The sequence below is a fragment of the Mya arenaria genome, chromosome 3 (assembly GCF_026914265.1).
Source record: "Mya arenaria isolate MELC-2E11 chromosome 3, ASM2691426v1".
Classification (NCBI taxonomy): domain Eukaryota; kingdom Metazoa; phylum Mollusca; class Bivalvia; order Myida; family Myidae; genus Mya; species Mya arenaria.
The window spans coordinates 47,530,223-47,556,920 of NC_069124.1; the positions used below are offsets into that span (position 1 = coordinate 47,530,223).

Below are 26,698 nucleotides of genomic sequence, written 5' to 3' on the forward strand. Positions count from 1 at the left end.
AAAGATGTCACAACATAAGACAGTTTGCTGTGTTCCATACAATTCCACACGTTTAGCTTTACTTGTTTTGCCTTGTCATGTGTTGGTATGTTGAACAACTAGACGTAAACTGCATACACACTCTAAATGATATTTATTATTCGCAACAACACCAGTAAAATGATAAAAGACAACGCTTCAGAAAACTTGCTATATCACAGTCAATTGTAAATATAAAGTTATTTAACAACACACGCACAAAAACAACATTATTTAACAAACAGGAATTGATTGCCAGACGAAATACCAAAGATATAGTTTTCAAAATGTGAAAAACTAGCATTCAGTTCAGTTTATAAAATACTAAGACTTGAAACTATTTACGGACGGATAACATAATTACAAACTTGAATAAAGAGAACAAACACATTTGCCTTGAGCGGATCACTCAGTGTTGCAAGTTGATCGTTATGATGACTATTCTATATCTGAACAACTAACGTGCATTGGATGAGAGAAAATCTTTAAGTATGTCCTGTATTAATATTTTTAAATCGATGTTTAAATCTTCTTTTTTGGATTAACAAAGTAACCGTTGCGTAAAGGTGTATGAACATGAGGACCTTTCTAAATTTCTAGGCCCCGTTTCAATAATAGTCTTAAGCAGGTTGGGATTATTTTGGTGTAATATTTTGGGTATTTTGCTGTACATTTGTGTGTATAGAACTTTGGCCAGAATCGGAGTGGATTTTTTGAGGTAATGAAAGGCAGCAACAGCTTCAGTCCGTCTGTGATGTTCAAACAGATTTACGATTTTTGAACTTTCTTCTAAGATCCTTTAATGAAACAGGTAACTCGCCATGACGTCAGTTCGGCCCCGTCTTGTTATTCCGATTTAGTATCAACAACACGACGGCGCTGACGAGAAGGCACAACTGAAATACGCAAATATAGAGGTACCGGTGATTCGGATACATTATTGTAAGTAAGGGGTTTCTATTATCAATATGAAAATAAAAATGAGTGAGTGCCTTACAGTTGCTGTTCAAGATTTCGAAACTATAATTTTTTAACTGATACGCGTTCAGATCCTTAGCATTATACATAGTTATCAATGGTAAATATATATATATATATATATATATATATATATATATATATATGTTTAAAACACTTTGTTGTTATCATTTTGTACGCATGATTTCTTTACTGAAAACAAAAAGAGCAACATTGATATTGTGCAAAAAGCGAAGCGAACAACAACTACAACAACAACACCAGAAATAAAAACAGTGCCAAAAACGGGTTAAAGGTTTTTATGTAAGGGGAGATGATGTTTGATAAATAAATACAGAATGAATTGCACAAAAGATAAGTCAATGTAACTATTAACATTATTTTTAGTTTATATAATATTTTAGTTTTGCTTAGTTGTAGCTTATTCATATTTTAATCACGCTTCCTGGGAAACCAGTACTGGGGTTCAATCAAAAGGCGGAATCCTCTATCACCCGGTAAAACAACAACTTGTGACCGTTTTTGTTCGTGCTTCTATTAGTCTTAGACCATCCCGAAGTTGCTCTTTTACATAAACCTAGTGTTAATGGTGCGATTTATATGACAATCAAACTTGGCTCGGACATTGTGAAGGAACACTGTAGGACCATATTCTCCCTATATCACACGTTCACACCTGTCAAGACTAGGAACACTGTAGGACCATATTCTCCCTATATCACACGTTCACACCCGTCAAGACTAGGAACACTGTAGGACCATATTCTCCCTATATCACACGTTCACACCCGTCAAGACTAGGAACACTGTAGGTCCATATTCTCCCTATATCACACGTTCAAACCTGTCAAGACTAGGAACACTGTAGGACCATATTCTCCCTATATCACACGTTCACACCCGTCAAGACAAGGAACACTGTAGGACCATATTCTCCCTATATCACACGTTCACACCCGTCAAGACTAGGAACACTGTAGGACCATATTCTCCCTATATCACACGTTCACACCCGTCAAGACTAGGAACACTGTAGGACCATATTCTCCCTATATCACACGTTCACACCCGTCAAGACTAGGAACAATGTAGGACCATATTCTCCCTATATCACACGTTCACACCCGTCAAGACTAGGAACACTGTAGGACCATATTCTCCCTATATCACACGTTCACACCCGTCAAGACTAGGAACACTGTAGGACCATATTCTCCCTATATCACACGTTCACACCCGTCAAGACTAGGAACACTGTAGGACCATATTCTCCCTATATCACACGTTCACACCTGTCAAGACTAGGAACAATGTAGGACCATATTCTCCCTATATCACACGTTCACACCCGTCAAGACTAGGAACACTGTAGGACCATATTCTCCCTATATCACACGTTCACACCCGTCAAGACTAGGAACACTGTAGGACCATATTCTCCCTATATCACACGTTCACACCCGTCAAGACTAGGAACACTGTAGGACCATATTCTCCCTATATCACACGTTCACACCCGTCAAGACTAGGAACACTGTAGGACCATATTCTCCCTATATCACACGTTCACACCCGTCAAGACTAGGAACACTGTAGGACCATATTCTCCCTATATCACACATTCACACCCGTCAAGACTAGGAACACTGTAGGACCATATTCTCCCTATATCACACGTTCACACCCGTCAAGACTAGGAACACTGTAGGACCATATTCTCCCTATATCACACGTTCACACCTGTCAAGACTAGGAACACTGTAGGACCATATTCTCCCTATATCACACGTTCACACCCGTCAAGACTAGGAACACTGTGGGACCATATTCTCCCTATATCACACGTTCACACCTGTCAAGACTAGGAACACTGTGGGACCATATTCTCCCTATATATCACGTTCACACCTGTCAAGACTAGGAACACTGTAGGACCATATTCTCCCTATATCACACGTTCACACCTGTCAAGACTAAGATCCTATTCATCAAATATTTCATTTTTTTACACAACGCAGTCACATATTTAACATTACCACAAACACTGCCTGCAAGTTTCATTTATATGACCGGATAATGACACAGATCTTGTAAGTTAAATAATAAGATCAATGTAAAGGGGGGATTCAGATGATTGGATAATCAATAAGTAAGTTATTGCCTGCAGAAGATATAAACCTACTGTTAAAGGGTTGTAACTCTCGCATTAATTGGCCGATTTAGCTCTTGACCGAACTTGACCGAGACATTATGCGAGAAGTTGCATCAACTCTTGAGTTACTGAGGCTAATTATTCCACGGCAGGCTCGAACTTGACCGAGGCATACTAACGACAAACACTGTCACCAAGTTTCTGGAGTCACTGATACAATATACCCTACAACCCAACATGTCCACACACACTGTCACCAAGTTTCTGGAGTCACTGATACAATATCCCCCCACAATCCAACATGTCCACAAACACTGTCACCAAGTTTCTGGAGTCACTGAGACTATATACCCCTCAATCTAACATGTCCACAAACACTGTCACCAAGTTTCTGGAGTCACTGAGTCTTTATACCCCACAATCGAACATGTCCACAAACACTGTCACCAAGTTTCTGGAGTCACTGAGACAATATATCCCACAATCCAACATGTCCACAAACACTGTCACCAAGTTTCTGGAGTCACTGAGACAATATATCCCACAATCCAACATGTCCACAAACACTGTCACCAAGTTTCTGGAGTCACTGAGACAATATATCCCACAATCGAACATGTCCACAAACACTGTCACCAAGTTTCTGGAGTCACTGAGACAATATATCCCACAATCCAACATGTCCACAAACACTGTCACCAAGTTTCTGGAGTCACGGAGACAATATACACCACAATCTAACATGTCCACAAACACTGTCACCAAGTTTCTGGAGTCACTGAGACTATATACCCCTCAATCTAACATGTCCACAAACACTGTCACCAAGTTTCTGGAGTCACTGAGACAATATACCCCACAATCTAACATGTCCACAAACACTGTCACCAAGTTTCTGGAGTCACTGAGACAATATATCCCACAATCTAACATGTCCACAAACACTGTCACCAAGTTTCTGGAGTCACTGAGTCTTTATACCCCACAATCGAACATGTCCACAAACACTGTCACCAAATTTCTGGAGTCACTGAGACAATATATCCCACAATCGAACATGTCCACAAACACTGTCACCAAGTTTCTGGAGTCACTGAGACTATATACCCCACAATCTAACATGTCCACAAACACTGTCACCAAGTTTATGGAGTCACTGAGACTATATACCCCATAATCGAACATGTCCACAAACACTGTCACCAAGTTTATGGAGTCACTGAGACAATATACCCCACAATCAAACATGTCCACAAACACTGTCACCAAGTTTCTGGAGTCACTGAGACTATATACCCCATAATCGAACATGTCCACAAACACTGTCACCAAGTTTATGGAGTCACTGAGACAATATATCCCACAATCGAACATGTCCACAAACACTGTCACCAAGTTTATGGAGTCACTGAGACAATATACCCCACAATCGAACATGTCCACAAACACTGTCACCAAGTTTCTAGAGTCACTGAGACTATATACCCCATAATCGAACATGTCCACAAACACTGTCACCAAGATTCTGGAGTCACTGAGACTATATACCCCACAATCGAACATGTCCACAAACACTGTCACCAAGTTTATGGAGTCACTGAGACTATATACCCCACAATCGAACATGTCCACAAACACTGTCACCAAGTTTCTGGAGTCACTGAGACTATATACCCCATAATCGAACATGTCCACAAACACTGTCACCAAGATTCTGGAGTCACTGAGACTATATACCCCACAATCGAACATGTCCACAAACACTGTCACCAAGATTCTGGAGTCACTGAGACTATATACCCCACAATCGAACATGTCCACAAACACTGTCACCAAGTTTATGGAGTCACTGAGACTATATACCCCACAATCTAACATGTCCACAAACACTGTCACCAAGGTTCTGGAGTCACTGAGACTATATACCCCACAATCTAACATGTCCACAAACACTGTCACCAAGATTCTGGAGTCACTGAGACTATATACCCCACAATCTAACATGTCCACAAACACTGTCACCAAGTTTATGGAGTCACTGAGACTATATACCCCCACAATCTAACATGTCCACAAACACTGTCACCAAGTTTATGGAGTCACTGAGACTATATACCCCACAATCCCTCATGTCCACAAACAATGTCACCAAGTTTATGGAGTCACTGAGTCTTTATACTACACAATCTAACATGTCCACAAACACTATAACCAAGTTTCTGGAGTCACTGAGACAATATACCCCACAATCTAACATGTCCACAAACACTGTCACCAAGTGGCATCATTAATGGATCATAAATACTTAAGTTATTGTCACCAACGCCGCCGATGCCAAAGGTAATACATGTATATCGCCTTATCGGGCGGCACGGTAATGTCGCATTTGCATGCGGCACAATAAACAAGCATGCTTAAACAAGTAATGTATTGTTAAATGAGCATTGTACAACAGGGAAGCATACAGATTTCAGTCCTTGTGGCCAGTTTTCTCCCTCATTGTACACAGAATGATCACAGCAAATACAATCAGCGCAAGCTGCAAATATAAGTATTGCTATTTCATTTTTGAATATTTTATATAATCAAAAGACTTGGACTATTTTGAAACAATTCAACTAATAAAAAGGTTTGGGGTAATTACCGCTTTGATAATATACATAAATTATTGAGTTATATTACCAACCTGTCTTAAAATACTCGTTTTGAAATGTCAGCACAATTATCTTTTTTTTGGTATAACAGTCAAGAACCTAAACGTTACACATCAAAACCTGACGACAAAGTTCACAAACTCATTTTCTCACAAAAATAATGTAATTACTCTCATTTGTGGAATTTGTGACTTCCTGTACTGTTTTAATATTTACATTTTAAAATACAAAAAAAAATACAAAAAGTTGAATCTACTGCAGTTTTGTATTTATTTATTATTTAAGAAAGGTTACCGAAAACATTTTTATTCAATACAAAGAACATACGCGAATGAAAATATTTTAAGTGTAAAGCGCAAGAACATGATTTTTTATACAAACATTGTGAAAAACATGAAATTTGGAATAAAGTCTAACAAGTTTATCGATTTCCTTTACAGTACCTGAAATACGCCAATACCAACAAGTGACGCCACTACTATTGTTGTGTTGCCCAGTGTCTGCTCCCAGACTTTATTATAACAGCCCTGAAAACAAGTGACAATTATACAGAGAGAGTTTATTAGCGCAAAACAGTATAGACCGTTTTTAAAATGTATTAATTGTGACCCTACCATGCACACCACTGCCTGCCCGTTGTTAGACAATCCTCAACGCCCGAGTCTTCCACCGCAATGAGTACGGACGTTCGCTTTTATCAAAGCTCATGACATACTCCTCTTTTGTTAACACCGTCAACGGTCTTATGAAAACGCATGTTAAAAGCATCACGCTTTAAGAGTTAACAATGGCTACTTTGGTCTGCTCAGTATATATCAAGGCTGAGACTCAAAGTTAGTCCGACTCCCATATTGAAATTCTGGTGGCATAGTACAAATAAGAACAAACATACGTACGAAAACACGTATGCTCGAAAATCACCACACACGCACCACACAACCCACCTCTTCCAAATAGTTGTTGGCAGTTGTTGCCCCTGAGATGTCCGCGCACGTGAGGTCGTTTGAGTCGGGGAGTGTCCGGCAGCACGCGATGGGCGTCTTGAGGGTATAACCGGAACCGGTACTCGAGTAGTCCGTCTCCCAATTTTCAGCGCCCGTAAAGTCTGCGTAACTATTCGCCCCGCAACAACCAACCTAAAACAGAAGGGGTGTGTGTGTGTTGGGGGGTGGGGGGGGGGTAGTGTTACATTAAATTTTGTATTGAACACACAAAGCTTATGGGTTCAATTTTAAGACATGGTAATCCTGGACAATCTGCCTCTCAATACATAATAATACTCCGGGATAAAATCTAAAACTGCTCTTTGACAATAGTATATTTGTTCCAACTTATATAATGTGATAAAAGTTTTACCTGTTGCATTACTACGTTCCATGCCATAGAGATGACGTCACTTCCGGCTAAACCTGCGTAATCTGTTTGGATTTTGTCCTTTAGAGCTTTTTTGGCCGGGTCATGGAACTAAAACAATGAGTACAAAACTGAGCGTCATGATTGAAATGAATGGAGTGTGTGTATATTATATATACGTTATGATGTATTCAGTATACTGGCAGTTTTGACAGGGTTTTGGAAGGAACAGGAATGAACGAAAAAATAATTACACAATTGAAATTGAAACGCACCCACTGGAATTTATAACGTGACAGCCAAACATTTTTGTGTTATTCTAAATTGACTGCTAACACGAGTTGGTCACAATTACGCACGTGCCTTTGGGTCGGATTTTTCTATCCGTACCGGAAACACATGATAGATACTTATAATCTCCACAAGTCACCTGGACTAGATGTCTCTGTTATACTGTTCACAAGTCAACATCGTTGTGTATTCAATATTATTGTTACTCTTGAAATACCTATACAATTAATGGCACAAATATCTTTAACAAATATGTTTTATTTTAGAAATGCTGACCAAGTTTCACACTTATATATCTTGCTTTAAGGCTGTATAATAACTTGTGAATATATACATATATATTATTGAGGAATTGAAATTGGTTAAATACGACGTACCAGAACCTCGTGCGAATTGCTGTCCTCGGAGTTTGTTGTCGCCTTATGGACGAACTGACTATTTAAGCTAGTAACCGTTACTTAAAGGGACTGTATCACAGATTGGCACCAAAAAAAGTTTTTTTCTGTAACGAATCTCAGGACAATTATCTAATAAAATGTGTTACGATTTGATATCATAATTGTAAAAAAAGTACCATAAATGTAAAAAAAGATTGTGTCGGAGACCGGGTTTGAACCCGCGTCGCCAAAATTGCAGTCCAGCGTCTTACTCACTGAGCTATAATGGCTTATTCTTATCAGGTGACATAATTAAGCTATATACCTACCTCGGTAATATCACGTGATAATACCGACTAGCCAATCACGCATAAGGAATGAATTCTACCTGGTAGACATACCCAGTAATATTTTTTAATGGAAAAATACGAAATAACTGCTAAACTTAAATAAATTGTAAACTATGTGGTACTTCGGTTAGTAAGTTTCAATGCATTGTACACAAGTTTATGTCAGTTTTCGACATTTTTTTTCCGCTATTTTATCATACGTGAGCCAGACCCTTTAAGGCTTTTTTAAGTTTCTTTTACTTATTCGCTATATGGACTGACTATTTAAGCTAGTCACCACCGTACATATCTTAAAGCCTAGTAAATTGACTTTTACATAGTTGTATATAATGTTGGGATGTTGCCACATACCGATATATATATATATATATATATATATATATATATATATATATATATATATATATATATATATATATATATATATATATATATATATATATATATATATATATATATATATTGGAACTTTCTTTTCGCATATCAACAGCTGTTCAAATATAGTTTTTTTCCATATGTTACATGTTACAAGTTGATATACACATCTTTTATTTGCTTAGTCGGGTGTGCTTGATAATCGGACACACAGTATCTACTCTTATCAAAACGCATATATAATTCATAGAACTGTCACTATTTGAGCCTTGTAGCATAATCTTTTGATCATGGGCAGGAAACAAATATTTTATTTTTGTTTTTTTATGAGCTATTTTCTTACAAAATGGAAACCAAATGGTCTTTATGTAAACTGTTAGAGTTCTTTTAAATATCCTGAGAAAATTTGAAATAAAATGTCTTACTTCTTCGTTTTTGCACAAAGCGTACCTACCGTGTCTGGCGATCCGTAAATGCACGTGTACTTACCGTGTCTGGCGATCCGTAAATGCACGTGTACTTACCGTGTCTGGCGATCCGTAAATGCCCATGTACTAACCGTGTCTGGCGATCCGTAAATGCACGTGTACAAACCGTGTCGAGCGATCCGTAAATGCACGTGTACAAACCGTGTCTGGCGATCCGTAAATGCACGTGTACTAACCGTGTCTGGCGATCCGTAAATGCACGTGTACAAACCGTGTCTGGCGATCCGTAAATGCACGTGTACAAACCGTGTCTGGCGATCCGTAAATGCCCATGTACTAACCGTGTCTGGCGATCCGTAAATGCACGTGTACAAACCGTGTCTGGCGATCCGTAAATGCACGTGTACTAACCGTGTCTGGCGATCCGTAAATGCACGTGTACAAACCGTGTCTGGCGATCCGTAAATGCACGTGTACTAACCGTGTCTGGCGATCCGTAAATGCACGTGTACAGACTGTGTCTGGCGATCCGTAAATGCACGTGTACTTACCGTGTCTGGTTCTCCGTAAATGCCCATGTACTAACCGTGTCTGGCGATCCGTAAATGCACGTGTACTAACCCTGTCTGGCGATCCGTAAATGCACGTGTACTTACCGTGTCTGGCGATCCGTAAATGCACGTGTACAAACCGTGTCTGGCAATCCTTTAATGCACGTGTACTTACCGTGTCTGGCGGTCCGTAAATGCACGTGTACTTACCGTGGCGATCCGTAAATGCACGTGTACTAACCGTGTCTGACGATCCGTTAATGCACGTGTACTCAAATTGTCTGGCGATCCGTTAATGCACGTGTACTTACCGTATCTGGCGATCCGTTAATGCACGTATACTAACCGTGTCTGGCGATCCGTAAATGCACGTGTACTTACCGTGTCTGGCGACCCGTAAATGCTCGTGTACTAACCGTGTCTGGCGATCCGTAAATGTACGTGTACTTACCGTGTCTTGGGGTCCGTAAATGCACGTTTACTTACCGTGTCTGGCGATCCGTAAATGCACATGCACTTACCGTGTCTGGCGATCCGTTAATGCACGTGTACTAACCCTGCATGGCGATTCGTATATGCACGTGTACTAACCGTGTCTGGCGATCCGTAAATGCACGTGTACTTACCGTGTCTGACGATCCGTTAATGCAAGTGTACTTAACTTGGCGATCCGTAAATGCACATGTACTCACCGTGTCTGGCGATCCGTTAATGCACGTGTACTTACCGTGTCTGGCGATCCGTTAATGCACGTGTACTTACCGTGTCTGGCCATTCGTAAATGCACGTGTACTTACCGTGTCTGGCGATCCGTAAATGCACGTGTACTTACCGTGTCTGGCGATCCGTAAATGTACGTGTACTTACCTTGGCGATCCGTAAATGCACGTGTATTTACCGTGTCTGGCGATCCGTTAATGCACGTGTACTTACCTTGGCGATCCGTAAATGCACGTGTATTTACCGTGTCTGGCGATCCGTTAATGCACGTGTACTTACCGTGTCTGGCGATCCGTATATGCACGTGTACTTACCGTGTCTGGCGATCCGTAAAGAATCCCAACGATGATGATCTGGACCACAAGAATCAACGAGCAAATCACTACATACTGAAAACACAACACAGGTATGAAACCATGGCAGTCGAAGAGCAATCATATAACTAAGATCACATTAAAAAGACATGTGTTGTAAACATTATGGTTATATTTAAACCAACAGTTGACAGGTTACAGTGCTCTAAAAGTAGATAAATGCGTATTTGATAATTATCGAATGTGGAAAACGACAAATGTTAACACGATTCTCACGCCTTTGTGTAAAATATTTTTGATGCGTTTGTTTTTACGATTTCACTTTATACTGATAAAAATAATTGTGTAATATTATCCAATTTCCCAAACTTAAAACAGCGCGATTAACGAAGCATTTGGATAACAGTTGTTCGTACCGTAACAAGTAGAATCTTCATTTTACAGCACGATCCACACGTGCCGAGCACGGATATCACGATGAGGAAAATGCCGAAGAAGATGAGTCCCAGGGCAACCCCGAACAGCATGTCGGACAGGTTAAGCCCCGACAGGTCAACTGTACCCAACCCGGCAGTTGACGCCGACTTCTCCAGCTCCGCCTTGACAGTGTCCACGTATTCATTGAGAACCTCGGAGCCGAAACGCACAAATAGTCCTGCCGCAAACAACGCCAGACCCAGCAGCTGGAATGCACTGATTTGCTCATAAATATGTAAATATTGCATACATATATTGGGTGCTACCAGTATAGTGGTTTTCAAGCAGAACGTGCTGTGTGCGTGTCTTAGGTAGGTAAGTCTCAGATATGTGGCCAGCCCAACCAAACATGGCCAAAGTTGTTAATCCGTACCATATACCACAGGGTCATCGGGTTTGTATGATAGCAGTGTTGGACCACATACGTGGAGCTTTATGCGTTGCGGGTAAGTCACTGTAATCAGTACAACTGTCTGTGATCATTACGGCCATGTTTGCGCTGTGAACAGAAGTGCCTATTATGCTTTTCGGTGAATGGGTGCATCAGTGAAATAACAACAGTGAACTGTAAGACTAATTGTATCACGGTGGGTATCCATATCGGTACCCTCTTTGCGAAATCTACTGATACGGTACACCCTCTTTGCACATGCAACGGTCATTCTCTGCTGAAAACAAATCGGCGATGGACAACAATCTAGTTAATGTTCATTCTATTGATGAAAGGAGGTATGCCATGTGCAAAAGAAGTATACCACGGAACTCTAGAATGTTATAGCGATGTCTTCCTTGTAATGTGCCCATTTTTTCATTTTTTAGTTGATTGGAAAATGCTTAGAATTGTTAAAATATGTATTCCAATGTGAAGTAATGTGTACAAAATGTTGCTCGTTGTCTGATTACTTTGGTTATGGTGGCGGCCTTATAATGTCTCTGATTGTATTTGCCCTTTTCGTCGATGATAATCTTGAGATGTTTTATGAATATGATCTTGTAAGCAGACTTACCTTAGATGATAACACTGTTATACTGATGTTGCCGACGGTATGGTAGTTTTTGGCAATATTGTTGATGAATTACAAAATAGCTCGAATTTGTTACATACTTATTGTTTGAAATGGAGTCTAGATGTTAACATAGAAAAGAAAAAAAGGTCTTTGGGGACAGGGGCATTTAACGTGAAAATGAAAAATGGACGTATGGCAAAAAATTTCTTGAAACAGTTGATGACTTAAATTACATTGAAATAGTTTTTTAATTATACAGGGAAAGGTTTTAAAGTGACTCGCTCATAGTTTTCCCGGTAGTGCAGCTGAAAACATTTATTTTATCATTATTTTACTCTATGATATCGAAATCGCAGAAAAAAAAATACAGTTATAGCACAAAAAGGGTATTTTGGGGTTCGAACACACGCCGGTCAAGAAACAACAAACAGCCGGCTAGTCCACATGGCCACCGGGACTTTAACAAAAGTTGTGGATATGTTGACCTGTTAAGGATACATTGATAACATCACGTGATTTCAATTCAATTCAATTCAATATCTTTATTTCCTCCTTGCAGGAGATATGCATTTTATATACACATAGAAAAGTCAATATTCAAAATTATAATGGAGCATTACAAATATGTACAACATGTGCCCAATTAGGGTGATTAGTCTACCATATGTACTCTTCATTGAGTCACATATGTGTCATATTCAACTTAAACTCCATGAACACATTTGGAGATGTACTGAAATGATATCAGTAAGAATGTCATGTTCGCGTCATCTTCAAGTAATGGCTGTATCGGAGCACCCATGAGCCTTAACGCAAACATAGTTTGGCTCAAGTTCAATAACCCTGATACAAAGTCACTGCCACAAAACAAACTGTCGCTCAGTAGTTGAGACCTCAATAAGGCTGTCGATTTGCATTCGCTAATAACATGCACAATTGTGTCCGATATCTGGAGGTTGCAGCGTTCACAGACGACCAAGTCCGTCCATTGATTTCCACGGCACCATATTTTAGCAACCGCATGCATCATGTTCCTATGATCAGCCCCGTTGCACACTTTGTATACAATAGATGGAGTGATGGTATGCTGTAGTTCCCTGAAGTAGGCAAAGTCGGAGTCCGTCATTACCCTATGTTTCCAACTGTGAGCTTCCACCGAGTACACAAGCTGTCTGACAGTCCTTTTCCACAACAACTTGGTAGGTAACGAAGAAGGATTGATGAGAACATTATTAATAAGAGAATGGAGACCAAGTTGGCAAAGAATGTTACATATATCGGGTACGAATCCGTACCGCACGTTTGTATTACATGATAGAAATAACAAGTATCGTCGAATAAAGATGTTACGACAGGTGCATTTACAATCTAGGCTTAGAAGTTTGTGTAGAAACATAAGCTTCCTTACAGTAACATCACAACTAAGTTTGTGCAACCCAACCATTGATTCACACATATCTGACCTTGTACGAACATGGAATCCCTGTATTTTCTTAACAATGAAATGTTGGAATTTGTCAATCAAGTACACGTTGTGTTTAGTTAAATTACACCATAGCTCAGATCCATATAATACAATTGGTTTTACTATCTTTGAAAACAAATTGACACAAACTAAGGGGTTTGCACCATACGGGTTGACACCTTGAGCTGCCATAGAGAAGAAGGCGTTTCTGGCCTTTTGTATCCTATCTTGTATCCGCATGGTATAGTTCAAATTCGAGTCATGCCATATACCCAAGTGGTTCACGTTATTTACTTGTTGTAATAATTTGTCTCCGTATATGATCCCTGCGACAGGTATGGACCTGCGCTTTGAAAATACGATGATATTCGATTTGGCAACACTAATGTCCATCTTCCAAGTTTTACAATACTTGTAAACAATGTCGATCATAATCTGAAGAAAGAGGGGGGCTACAGCGACTAGCGCAATGTCGTCTGCGAATGATGGGTTTTCCGCCTTTACGGACATCACCGTGCAACCGCTATTGCTATTCTCTAAGTCCAATAACAACTGATCGACGTAAACAAGATAGAGAAATGTCGAAAGTACTCCTCCTTGGCGTACTGATCTGCGAACGTTAATGATATCTGAGTTCAGTCCGTTTGTGCGTACCACACATTTCAGATTGTCATACGTGCTCATAATGATCCGTCGAAATTTTCCAGTAAGTCCTAACTGACCGAGTTTGTAAAACAAACCGGTGTGCCATACAGAATCAAACGCGGCTTTCTGGTTTAAACACGCCGTGTACACGTTACTTCCGGTTTCTATCTGCGTGTAGACTGTTTCCTGGAAGTTGAAGGCGGTTGTGAGTCAGCTGAGTCCTGTCTGAAAACCCTGTTGCTGTGCCGACGGAAATTGTAGGCGATGCATTTTGATGTGGTTATTTATTCTGTTCAATAAGATTCGTTCAAAGATTTTACGAAAACAAGGCAATAGCGACACTGGCCGGAAGCTGTTGGGGTCATTCTTTGCTTTTCCTTTTCCCTTATAAAGAGGTATTATAATACTTGTCTTCCACGTCTCAGGTATTGTTTCGTTACGCAGGGCTGAGTTAAACAGCTTCAAGAGGGCGGTTTGTAACATTTTCCCTCCGTGTATGACATGTTCATTTAGTATATTGTCGATTCCTGGTGATTTTTGCTTCTTAAGCGTTTTTACAACTGATTCGACCTCAACTGGTAGTATTTCGCACAACAGCATTATGTCTTGGCGACTGTCATTGCTAGCAAAGTCTTGTACACGCATATTTATTGCTTCATCTTCACGCGAAAGATGATAGTTGTGATCGAACACATTTTCAAAATATTTTTGGAAGCCTTTAACGACATTTTCATCAGAATATTTCACATCATCAAATATCAGTTCGTTACAAATTTCAGTATTTTTCCCACTCTTACTCTTTAATGTTTTCCAGAACTGTCTATAGTCAAGCTCTGCGGTGCGATTCAGTTCATCTAAGTATTTGTTTTCACTTTCTCTTTGTTTTTGTCTCTGAATGTTCCTGAACTTTGCTTTAGCCTGATTATATTCACGATAGGTATCGTACTCGTTACCTCTTGGTCGCCCTGCTGCCATCCAGATTCTTCGTAATGCTCGCGCAGCGGTGTGAGAGGCTTTTACTTCATGATCCCAATACGGTTTCGCACGCTTATTAAATTTGCTGACTGGTAGACAAGACGATGCCGTATGTAACGTGTCAGTGATAAGTGCGTTTAAGAAGTCCGGTTTGCAATTGTCGATTTCTGTGTCTAAGATACACTTAAGGCCATCTTGAATTGCACAATTATAGCGTTCAATATTTTCATTTGTACATTTGTTCCATGCTATGCCCGACCTGTTAAGCCTTATTTCCTGCAGTCGCGGCTTAATGGCAAATTTCATTATCATCGGTAAGTGGTCGGACGTCATTATCTCAGCACTATTCGTTATTTGGAATGATTTGACATTTTCTAAGAATGTTCCCTCAATGAAAATATAGTCCAATGTAGACTGGTTGGGCACAAATGTGTAAGCATCCCCTTTGCTACATGATAGTTGAACAGATAAAAGATTGTTCTTGGCAATGAAATTTGTAAGAAGCCGTGATTTATCGTTCCCTTTATATCCATTCGTTAGATAATGTCCGTTAAAGTCACCTGCGGCAATTACGTTCCCCACCTTGGTATAATGCGATAATAATGACTCTAAATTACTCAGTTCAAACTGATAAAGATCTAAATCGTTACATGCTGGTAAATACGCACAAAATATATATCGCAACACAACAGCCGTAATAAGTTTTCAATCGCGTTATAATCGCTAATGAAAATTGTGGTCTTCAAAGGCGATATTTTAGCAAATATCAATATTTGCTGAAGGGTTCCAGCTTTTGGTATTTTTGTTTTAACACTGATTAGCCACACTTTATTTCGTGATTAAAAAAGAGTGCATTTTACAAACCATGAGTGAGTCATTTTAAGACCCCTTTACATGTTAATATAAATAATACAAAGCATTACCATTTTGTGCCTAGCGTTATTTATAAATTGATTGACGCTTTTGTTGGGGCCTCGTTGAATCATGGGTCTGAGATAAGGGGATTTTCAAAATCGAACGAAATCGAGCGTATTCACCTTAAATTTTGTTAATATATTCTTGATGTTAAAACGAGTTTATGCAACTTGGCCGTTTACGGTGAAATAGGTAGATACCCTCTATGCGTCCATAGCTGTGCCAGGATAATAGATTTTTTGTGTAAAACTATTTCTACCGACAACATTATCACAAAATAATTTTATAGTGACATGTGTCTTGATTATCGTAACAATTGGGCCAATAAGGTAAACTCTTTGTTAGATATGTACGGTTTCTCATATGTGTGGTTAAGTCCAAACTCAGTTAATTTGAAGAACTTTCATATTACGTTTAAGAATAGAGTGCTCGATGTTTTCAAGCAACCATGGTATGAAGGGATAAGCAATAATTATACTTTATGCACATATAAACTCATTAATTAAGGAACATTTTGAAACTGAACTTGATCCAGATATTTTACCAAAGAAAGAAGGTTTTTTCTAAGCTAAAATTGTCATCGCATAAACTTCATATAGAAACAGGCAGATATGAAATAGAACAAAACAATATAGGTCAACGTTAACGTACTGTGTGTAACTGTAATGATTTAGAAGACAAGTATCATTTTATAATAATATGTCCTGCATATAACAACCTCAGAATTGTTTAAACCATATTATATGAGAAACCGAAGTACATGCATGTACCCGTTTATCGAACTAATGCTATAAAAAAATAAGCATACTAAGAAGCGTAGGTAAATTTATAAATAAAGTATTTCTGTTCAGAAATTCTTATATAAATACTATCTTTTAGATCTTTCAAGTAAAATATGACATTTGTTAAAGGGACTGTACACCAGATTGGCACCATTTTTTCTGTCACGAATCTCAGAACAATTATTTGATAAAATGTTTTACTCTTTGATATCATAATTGTAAAAAAGTACCGAAATGTAAAAAAAAAAAATCGAGTCGGAGACCGGATTCGAACCGGTGTCGCCAAAATTGCAGTCCAGTGTTGTATCCACTGTGCTACGAAGGCTCATACTAAACAGTAGGAATATTTAAGCTATACCTAACTTGGTAATATCACGTGATAATATCGACTAGCCAATCGCGCATAAGGAATGAATTCTACTAGGTAGACACCCAGTAATCTTTTTTAATGGGAAAATACGAAAAAACTGCGAAAATAAATTAATTGTAAACTATGTGGTACTTCAGTTAGTAAGTATCAATGCATTTTACACATCGATATACCAAGTTTATGTCAGTTTTCGACAATTTTCTTTTTTTCCCGCTATATTATCATACGGAATACAGCCCCTTTAATAGCCTCCCATAAAATTTTACTACTTTATTAATTATATGTTTTTATATGTTTTTAAAAACTTATAACATGTTTACGACAAAAACAGTTCTTGCTGTCTTCTGTCTGTCTTGACGAGGGTCGTCATTCTTAGCTGCGGTTGTGGGGATGTTTTATTCTGTCGACAACGGGTGTAGGAAAACTGGCCATGGTTGAGGAATTTGACATGGTTGTGGGGCCGGCTATAGAGTTGAGGCGTCCATCACATCAATTCACTCTCTGGTGGTTATAGATGGGTTTTCACAAGAAATCCATTGTTTCTTCTTCTTTAAACACACTATTTCATTTATAAGAAGTACTATTTATACGGTTATTTTTAAAAGTGATTTATAAAAGCTTACCAAGAAGAACAGGTTAACCACGATCAGGAAAACTCGACACAAAGTTTGCAGACACCCCATAGTTTCTTTCGCCTTTTCTTGTGCAGAGCAGATCCACAAGCAAGCTTCAGACTTCTAGTTTAATATTTTATATTATCAACGGTTTCTGTATGTGTCAATGTTCCTTGCACCACGTGACAATGTTTTTTGTTCCACGTGTCAATGGATCTTGCACCACGTGTCTATGTTCTTGCACCGCGAAACGATGTTTCTTGCACCACGTGTTAATGTTCCTTGCACGACGTGTCAATGTTTAGCATTGCGTCAACGGCTTGCTGTTTTATGATATATATTTAACAGTTCCCTTGACAATCGCAGTATTCACGTGATGGCCCTGTTTACCAAGTCGGCATTTGGCAAACGCCGAAGAATATTGCGCTTCTGATGTCTGTTGTGTTCTTGCGCACATGAGGTCCAATCAATTGACCTAAAACAAATATTGAAAGATCTTAATAACACAATACTGACAGTCAATGGAAGCGCACCACGATTGGAACCGATCAAGTATCTTAATATGAAAGTGTAAACATGAATATAAAGAAAAATGTTTTAATATTACATTTGTATAGACTTCTAAAACAAATGAAGTAGTATCGGTCGTTACGACGTTTTTTTCCATTCCTTGACAAAGAACACGTTTTGCTTGTTAAATCATGTTTTTTCCCTAAATATTTAGTACATAAAATTAAGTTAAAGTGGTGCATTTTTATTTGACGTCGGTGTATTAATTATGGTTACAGTCAGGTACTTGACGTCCGCGTTTCAATTTTCATGAAGAATGCCGTGTTTCCAAAACAAACATAAACACAGCACCGGTTATTAAATGTAGCATTGAGAACAATTAAAGTTTAACTATTTCATGGCCAAACTATTGACTGACTTTCCATTATTTGCCAAACTCATCATGAAATCAGCATTATGAATTTCAACCATATTTATTTATAAAAAAAAACTGTTGGTAGTCTGATAAAAGCAATATTTACTTAAAAAACACAACTGTGACATATGTGAGTTGAATTATCTTCTTATTACATACACATCTTAAATTCGAGTTCAAACATTGAAAAGGGCATTTACAACGGAGTCAAACATCACAACGCTAGGTTGTTAGGTAAAAATCGAGTTGAGTTAGATATTGAGCAATGACTTTAGTATATTAGAGAGTTTGGGGCAATGTCTTCGGCGATTGCTTCTATTTTATGAAATATGTTGCATTTTTGTGACCAAGAATTCCTGTCGCTGTTTGTTCAACATATTTCTCAACCAAAGACATATCATCAACACTGGAGCACATTGGCACAAACCGAAAGTCTATTCAGTTTTAGCGCAAACGGAATTTCAACATATCTCCAATAAAATATTTCGTCGTAAAATGTGTTCATCCCCTTACCTCATGTAAGTATGTAGCATTATATATGCTTTACCCGTGCAAACGATTGAACGTTATAATAGAAACTAATTAAAAGGAAAAATGATGATTACTGGTATAAATGTTTAATTTTTTGCCTACTTAACCCAGTTTGCATTAATTAATGCCCTTAAGAATTGATTTTTTAACGTCGGAGAATAAACTTGCATTGTCTGAGTACGATTTCATGAAGTGTTTAGTCCGAGAAAAAGACCATTTCTCAATGCAGCTTCAATACAATAACAAACTTATTATCCATGAACATACATGTACGTATATAGGCATTTGGAAATATTGACACTAACGAGAGGGAAATAGTTACAAGAGAAATAATGAAAAAGTAAACAGTATATTGAACACTCATTGTAAGGGTCGCGGCTATTAAGAAACATGGTCTACATCTGTAGGTGGTTATATGTCAGCTATTGGTCCACAATTCAGTCCAGTTTGGTGGCAACATTCAGTGCATTTTATAGCAAAACCCAAAAGACACTGCCAGTAAGGGTGAGTTTGTTGGAAGGTACCGCTCTAATGTCGATAAATGGAGACGGAATCGTCACAGTGAAATGGTCCGCTTCATATATAAATTATTTGAGAATACACCTTTCAAAATCTTTAATAGGTGTGAATATTCCAGGGCGAAGTACAACAAGATTGGCTGCTGCTTACCCCTTTCCCCTTTCAACAACGCCGGCTTACAACAAACTGCTTGGCGCATTATCACGGGTGCGAAACAGTGGCTCCAGCTCTTTTAGGAGCTGTGTATAAAAAAGAGCCAATGACACTTCCGAGCTAGAGCAAAAGAACGGATATCATCCTAAAACGTAGGTATGACTTGTTATTTTATCTAATATCACAATTATGAGGGCCTATTTGAGAAATCGGGGAATGCAGTTCCATATAAATATGTTTAATCTTCACACGTATTTCGGTTATTTTGTAAACATATTGTTTGTGGAGTTATAAAACCGATTCTCCCATCAAACACATGCATGTTTACAAACGAAAGTAGAACATTTTCACCAATTTTCAGCTGAATTTCACTCAAGAAGCTTACATTTAAGATAAAACCAGTATTATCGAGTGCTTTTATTTTGTCGGGATTAAAAATGACCGCCTGTTTACCGGAATAAGCATGTTTATACTCTTTTTCTGGGTTGAGCTGGAGCCAAAAGCCAGGGAGCTGGAGCCAAACCTTGGAGGCTGAGCCAATACGCTGTATAATAATTCACGTTTTGATGAGAAATATTGGCAAATTCCAAACGCTAAATTCATTATTAATAAAGATAACTTAATAAATAAATGTTATATATATGATATGTATAACTCCTAGATATGTTCCAAGTCAGAAAGTCAGTTGTGCAGCAAAACCTGGAATCTATTTCGCTCTGTTAGATATATGTCTATTCATTTATTTTTATATATAAAAGGTTTTTATTTCTTTATGTTATCGTAATAATAAAGCAAACCTGTGTGGTGTTATATTATGATAGATTGATTAAGTTTGACAATATCTGCATCTTAAAGGGGTTAAGGGATTTTAAAAAGTGTTTTAATCAAAGTCGGATGGTATAAAAGAAAAAAAATGCAATGAACTTTCATGTACAACTTTTGAACCGTAATGTAAACAAATACATTAGTTTTTCAATGACAAAAAAGATGTACACCTAAACCAGTTAGTGATTCGTTTTAAGTCTGGCGTTGTGGCTCTACTGTTGGGTACCATCACTATACCCACAATGTCTAGCAACTAAATTTGTCAATCCTAGATGTAAGACTATACACACACTGATGTTTATTGGTTTAATATCGTGCACTAACTTATGCTGTATTACGACCTTGCTGGTCGAGGAGACAATGAATTATTGTAAGAATACACACTAGTTTTCACTTAAACTAAGCCAAGCTTGCGTTTAATGTCGGTAAATAGTGTACCTCATTATATATATATATAGCAAATATAGCAAATATTAATCTAATGTACAGAAACATAAGAAAAATAACACTAACACGTATTCAATACGATTGGTGTACAAAGCGGTCGTTAAATTCTAAGTTAATGTAATTTAGCACATAGTTTACCAGTGTTTCGTCTATCTAATCTTTGTTAAATAACACACTTTCTTTGACCCACTACAATCAATTTATTTTGGAATCTGAATGGAGTAAAAAACTGGTCAAGAAACAGTAACCATATAAGTATATAGATGTTGTGAATGGATTGTTTAGCTCCATCGACATTTCTGAGATTGCAACGCCCATTATCGGATGAATTGCATTGAATATTCATAAATAATTATATATTCTAAAAAAAAACAGCAAAATCTTAATACTAGTTATAAATACAGAACTACAAATTTTCCAAATATGCCGAGTTGAGTGCATTATTATACAGCGTATTGGCTCAGCCTCCAAGGTTTGGCTCCAGCTCCCTGGCTTTTGGCTCCAGCTCAACCCAGAAAAAGAGTATAAACATGCTTATTCCGGTAAACAGGCGGTCATTGTTATTCCCGACAAAATAAAAGCACTCGATAATACTGGTTTTATCTTAAATGTAAGCTTCTTGAGTGAAATTCAGTTGAAAATTGGTGAAAATGTTCTACTTTCGTTTGTAAACATGTATATGTTTGATGGGAGAATCGGTTTTATAACTCCACAAACAATATGTTTACAAAATAACCGAAATACGTGTGAAGATTAAACATATTTATATGGCACTGCATTCCCCGATTTCTCAAATAAGCCTTCATAATTGTGATATTAGATAAAATAACGAGTAATACTCACGTTTTACGATGATATCCGTTCTTTTGCTCTAGCTCGGAAGTGTCATTGGCTCTTTTTTATACACAGCTCCTTAAAGAGCTGGAGCCACTGTTTCGCACCCGTGATTATACACCCAAAACAAAATAACAAAAAAACGTACATAATGACAATTTCCGATGTGTTATGGACCAAATGTATACATGTCAGCATGCGTCGTATTTTACAGATCGCAAGAGTTTGCTTGGACTTTGAAGGAAAGTTTTCATTAATATTAAGTCGTCAACTTTAGGATAAACATATTTGTACATACCTTACTCGAGACACGAAAAAACAACAACAAGCTAGGCAAATCAAAGAAAGCATATGTTTAACTAATATCTCTAATCAATTTTTGTTTACTTCCGTTTCCGATAATGACGTCAAGTATTATGCGCGAGTGCAATTCCCGCTAGTTTTCAATAAAATAAATAGTTAAATATATTGGCGTTATTTGGCTCTTAAGTAATAGTAAGATGACATGAAACAACATTTAAAAAATAAAGAAATGGCTGAGCAAGCGTAGCAAAGGGAGAGATTTGGCTTTGGCAATGATCGTTCCAGTATTTTTCGAGGCTTTCGATTTCAGTAACGGAAATTGTATCTTCGAAAGACAGTTCATGGTTCATTGATCAGAAAAGATTGTGTTACCATTAATACAATGGCAAGAAAACTTAGAATGTCGACGGTAATCCCTTTTTATCTAATACTTGCATGTAAATACGTCTAAATGTAGGGTGGTGACAGCGCTTTGTCTAGTATAGTGTGCTTACAATTTCATTAGAATTACATCGATTGATTGCTTGTTGTTTAAAACATTCTATACATAATACAGTAGATTAAACATTTCCGTGGAAACTCGGTCTGTGTACTGTGCTATAACCTAAGATGGCCGAAGAAAGCCCTAGGGCTCATTTCCAACGGTATTCTTACAATAGATAAAAAGAAAATAATAGATAAAAGAAAACAACAACAACAATAATAAATAAGTCCATTAGCAATCTGCATTAAACCTCTAGTTGGAACGAGTTAAACATTCCAAAATGTAGTTATAGAATCATGTTTGTTATGATCGGACACAAACATCTCTGACATTAAATTTGGTCCAAATACAAAACCATTATAATAAACGTATTTCGGTATTACATTTTTGATAGGACAAAATTTGCCATTGAAACAAATGTCAAAAGTTATATCAAACCTTAATATATTTCGCTGTCCTGTCGATGATACCAATTTAGTGAGAAAACCAATGAATTGTTTAAAGATTACTTCGTTATGGCAGATTGTGTGTAGTCATATTACAAATAATACATTTAAGTTGATAAGTTCATCCAAATAACGGAAGTCCTTGGTTTGTTTAAGCAAACAAGCAAACTCAGAAATCAATATTTTCTAGGTATGGTCTGTTTTCATACCTGGATAAACTAGAAATCGATCAGCCATGGCCATCTTAACGTGCTGCAAATAAATTAAACGAACGTTCCATTGAAGACACCTGTATTGGTGATCAGTATCGATAGTTCATATCAAGTACTGCCTCGCGGCTGCATGTATTGATACGACTAAATTCGAGCATAATTCATTTCGTCAAGTATTCACAGATTCAATTTATTCTTGATGGCTTATGCCATTTTGCGGGTTCACCTTTTCCGGGCCCATATGTTGGTATGCCGGTGAGCATGTGCTAAATGATGTCAACTTATCAGAAGGCGATAATGGGTATTTGCACTGAGTTTCCTAGCCATGTTACGGAATGTATTGAGGGCCATCGACTGTACATGTGTTGATCTGAAACGCGATACTCGATAGTATAGTACGATGATGAAAACGCGAAATCACGAAACTTCGATAACGAAAATGCGACAGTGCGATGATGAAACCGCGACAGTCAGATAACGAAAACGCGCTAATACGACAGAACGATGATGATAATGCGATATACTATCGTGTTTTCACCATCGTTATGTCGCGTTTTCCGACCATCGTTATATCGTAATGTCGCGTTTTCACCATTTTCACTATCGTAATAGCGCGTTACCACCATCGTAATGTCGGGTTTTCACCATTGTAATGTCGCGTTTTCACCATCGTAATGTCGTGTTTTCACCATCGTAATGTCGCGTTTTCACCATTGTAATGTCGCGTTTTCACCATCGTAATGTCGTGTTTTCTCCATTGTAATGTCGCGTTTTCACCATCGTAATGTCGTGTTTTCACCATCGTAATGTCGCGTTTTCACCATCGTAATGTCGCGTTTTCACCATTGTAATGTCGTGTTTTCACCATCGTAATGTCGTGTTTTCACCATTGTAATGTCGCGTTTTCACCATCGTAATGTCGTGTTTTCACCATTGTAATGTCGCGTTTTCACCATCGTTAAAGCATAATGTCGCGTTTTCACCATCGTAATGTCGCGTTTTCACCATCGTAATGTCGCTTTTTTCACCATCGATATACGATGGTGAAAAAAGCGACATTACGATGGTGAAAACGCGACATCGTGTAATCGCGTTTTCGTTATCGTAGTATTTTAGTATCTCACTGTCGCGTTTTCACCATCGTACTGTCGTGTTTTCATCATTGTACTATCGTCTTATTGTCATCGTAGTGCCGTGTTATAACCATAGTTATGCGCATAGAAGAATATCCCCTCCATGTGACAAAATGTCGGTTTCAGGGGTGTTTGTCTTTTAATCATGATTTCAATTGAAGATTATATCATGTTTTTTAATGGATCTGAACTACTGTGTGTGTTTTTTTTAAAGTTTTAACAACGATTGACAAAATAAAGATTGAATTATGAATTGTCTTCCTACAATAAAACCAACCAGTTAAAACAGTCCGAACTGTTTCCCAAATGCGATACCTCCCAGTTCACTCATCATCATCCACAACAAAAACTACGCATCATGATCTCGTTATCATTATTGACGTCATTGTCGCATCATGATTAGACAAAGTGTCATTGTTGTTGTGCACGTTTGCACTTACTTTACAGAACATTCATGAAAACAGTACTTTAATAGTTCAGCTATGAAAGACGATTAAAATATATTATAACTTAATGAATTATTATCCTGAAAAAAATCCGATTTTGTTGTTGTCCAATTATCATCATAATTTCACCAAAATCTAATTTATCATTGTGTAAAAGTAGTCTCTAGCAAGCACTCATTATTGTGTCGTGTTCTTAGAACAAAAGCGTCTATAATGATCCACAAGTGGTTGTGGATCATAGACGATTTTGTTCTCCGAATACAACGTTCCGGACTGATATTTTTTCTTAATTGCGAGGCGGGGTCCGATGGTTGCTCTATCCCTCCAACATGTTAAATCGCGGATGTAGTTGTACTAAAGATCCAATAGCAACATAAGCTTTGAAGTTTTTTTTAACTTTTATTAAAATACTCATGGCCTATTTCAGGCAAACAGAGTTAACAAACAAAATACAATAATAAAATGGAATGGCGAGCAATGGATACACATAACATACAAAGAATGACATGGAAATTAGCTCTACAACACTACAATAAGATAATGAAGAATGACAAAATAGTTTGCACGAGAAGAAAAAAGAAAAGAAATAAGGAAGGTGGAGTTGGAACTAAATAAAATTTATCTTTTGAATTTGAACAAAATAATTTTTATGAATTTAGCTAATCTAATTATAGTAGAGGTGTCAGTGCTACACATTATTTTTTGGAACTTATGTGTATTTGCATACTGATAATAATATTTATCAATAAACTTTTTCCTATCAGCATCAAAAAAAGAACATCTCAAAAAATAATGAAACTCATTACCAAGGTCATTTATATCACATAATGTATACTCTCGTAAAGCCCTATCAACATTCATATAACGACCACTCACAACAGGAATACAATTGTTCAAACATCTAAGTTTACATATCGTATAAGCAAGATTCCATAAAACATTTGTAAGATAGTTTTCCAACTTAAATTCTGTTTTGAATAATCTGTAGCTCATACATTTAGAAAAAGTGTTAATGTCACTTGACCAAGTTTGCTTATACTGATCCTGCAAAGTCAATTTTACTTAACTTTTAAACATATTTACATTTATAACCGATTGAGAGAGCCAATACTCTGACAAACCTAGATTATTTAATACACTTTTCACTTTAACAATTCATGGGCAACTGTAAACATTATTGATATGCAAATTAAACATAAGTTTATATAGGACAGCACAATATTTATCTGCATTTCCGGAGACTAACGAACTCCAAAAGTTGAGCATTCTTCCCTCAATCTTAATAAGGTAAACACCAAGTTCACCAAGAAACATAACAGTTGGAGTTGATTTATTTAATTTAAGTATCATTTTATAGAATTTGAGTTGAAATTGAGTAATAATATAATTATTTTCAAAGCCCCATACCTCACTACCATATAACAAAATAGAAGTTACCAATGTATCAAATAGCTGTATTTGAATATCTATAGGAAGCAAAAGTTTTCTAATTTTAATCATTACTGAAAACATTGCTTTTTTTGCTTGATTACAAAGATGTTTTTTGGTTACATTGAACTTACCATTACAATTAAACTTCACACCAAGATAACTAAAATCATCAACAACATCAAGTTTAGCAATATCATA

The 26,698-nt window shown here is 37.5% G+C and overlaps 1 protein-coding gene across 2 annotated transcripts; it reads right to left on the bottom strand.

Annotated features, from left to right (window-relative positions):
- Positions 1-243: 243 nt before the first annotated feature.
- LOC128229149 (tetraspanin-4-like) lies at positions 244-17,957 on the bottom strand. Of its 2 annotated transcripts, XM_052940865.1 has the most exons (8): positions 17,821-17,957; positions 10,978-11,244; positions 10,562-10,636; positions 7,159-7,266; positions 6,747-6,938; positions 6,246-6,329; positions 5,614-5,687; positions 845-914 (listed from the first exon to the last, which is right to left on the bottom strand). In XM_052940865.1, exons 1-7 carry the CDS (start codon positions 17,878-17,880, stop codon positions 5,619-5,621), a joined length of 855 nt encoding a protein of 284 aa, XP_052796825.1. In that variant the 5' UTR covers positions 17,881-17,957; the 3' UTR covers positions 845-914; positions 5,614-5,618. The 2 variants fall into 2 exon arrangements, with proteins under 2 accessions (XP_052796826.1, XP_052796825.1); XM_052940866.1 differs by lacking the exon at positions 5,614-5,687 and having other exon boundaries at positions 244-914.
- Positions 17,958-26,698: the final 8,741 nt, after the last annotated feature.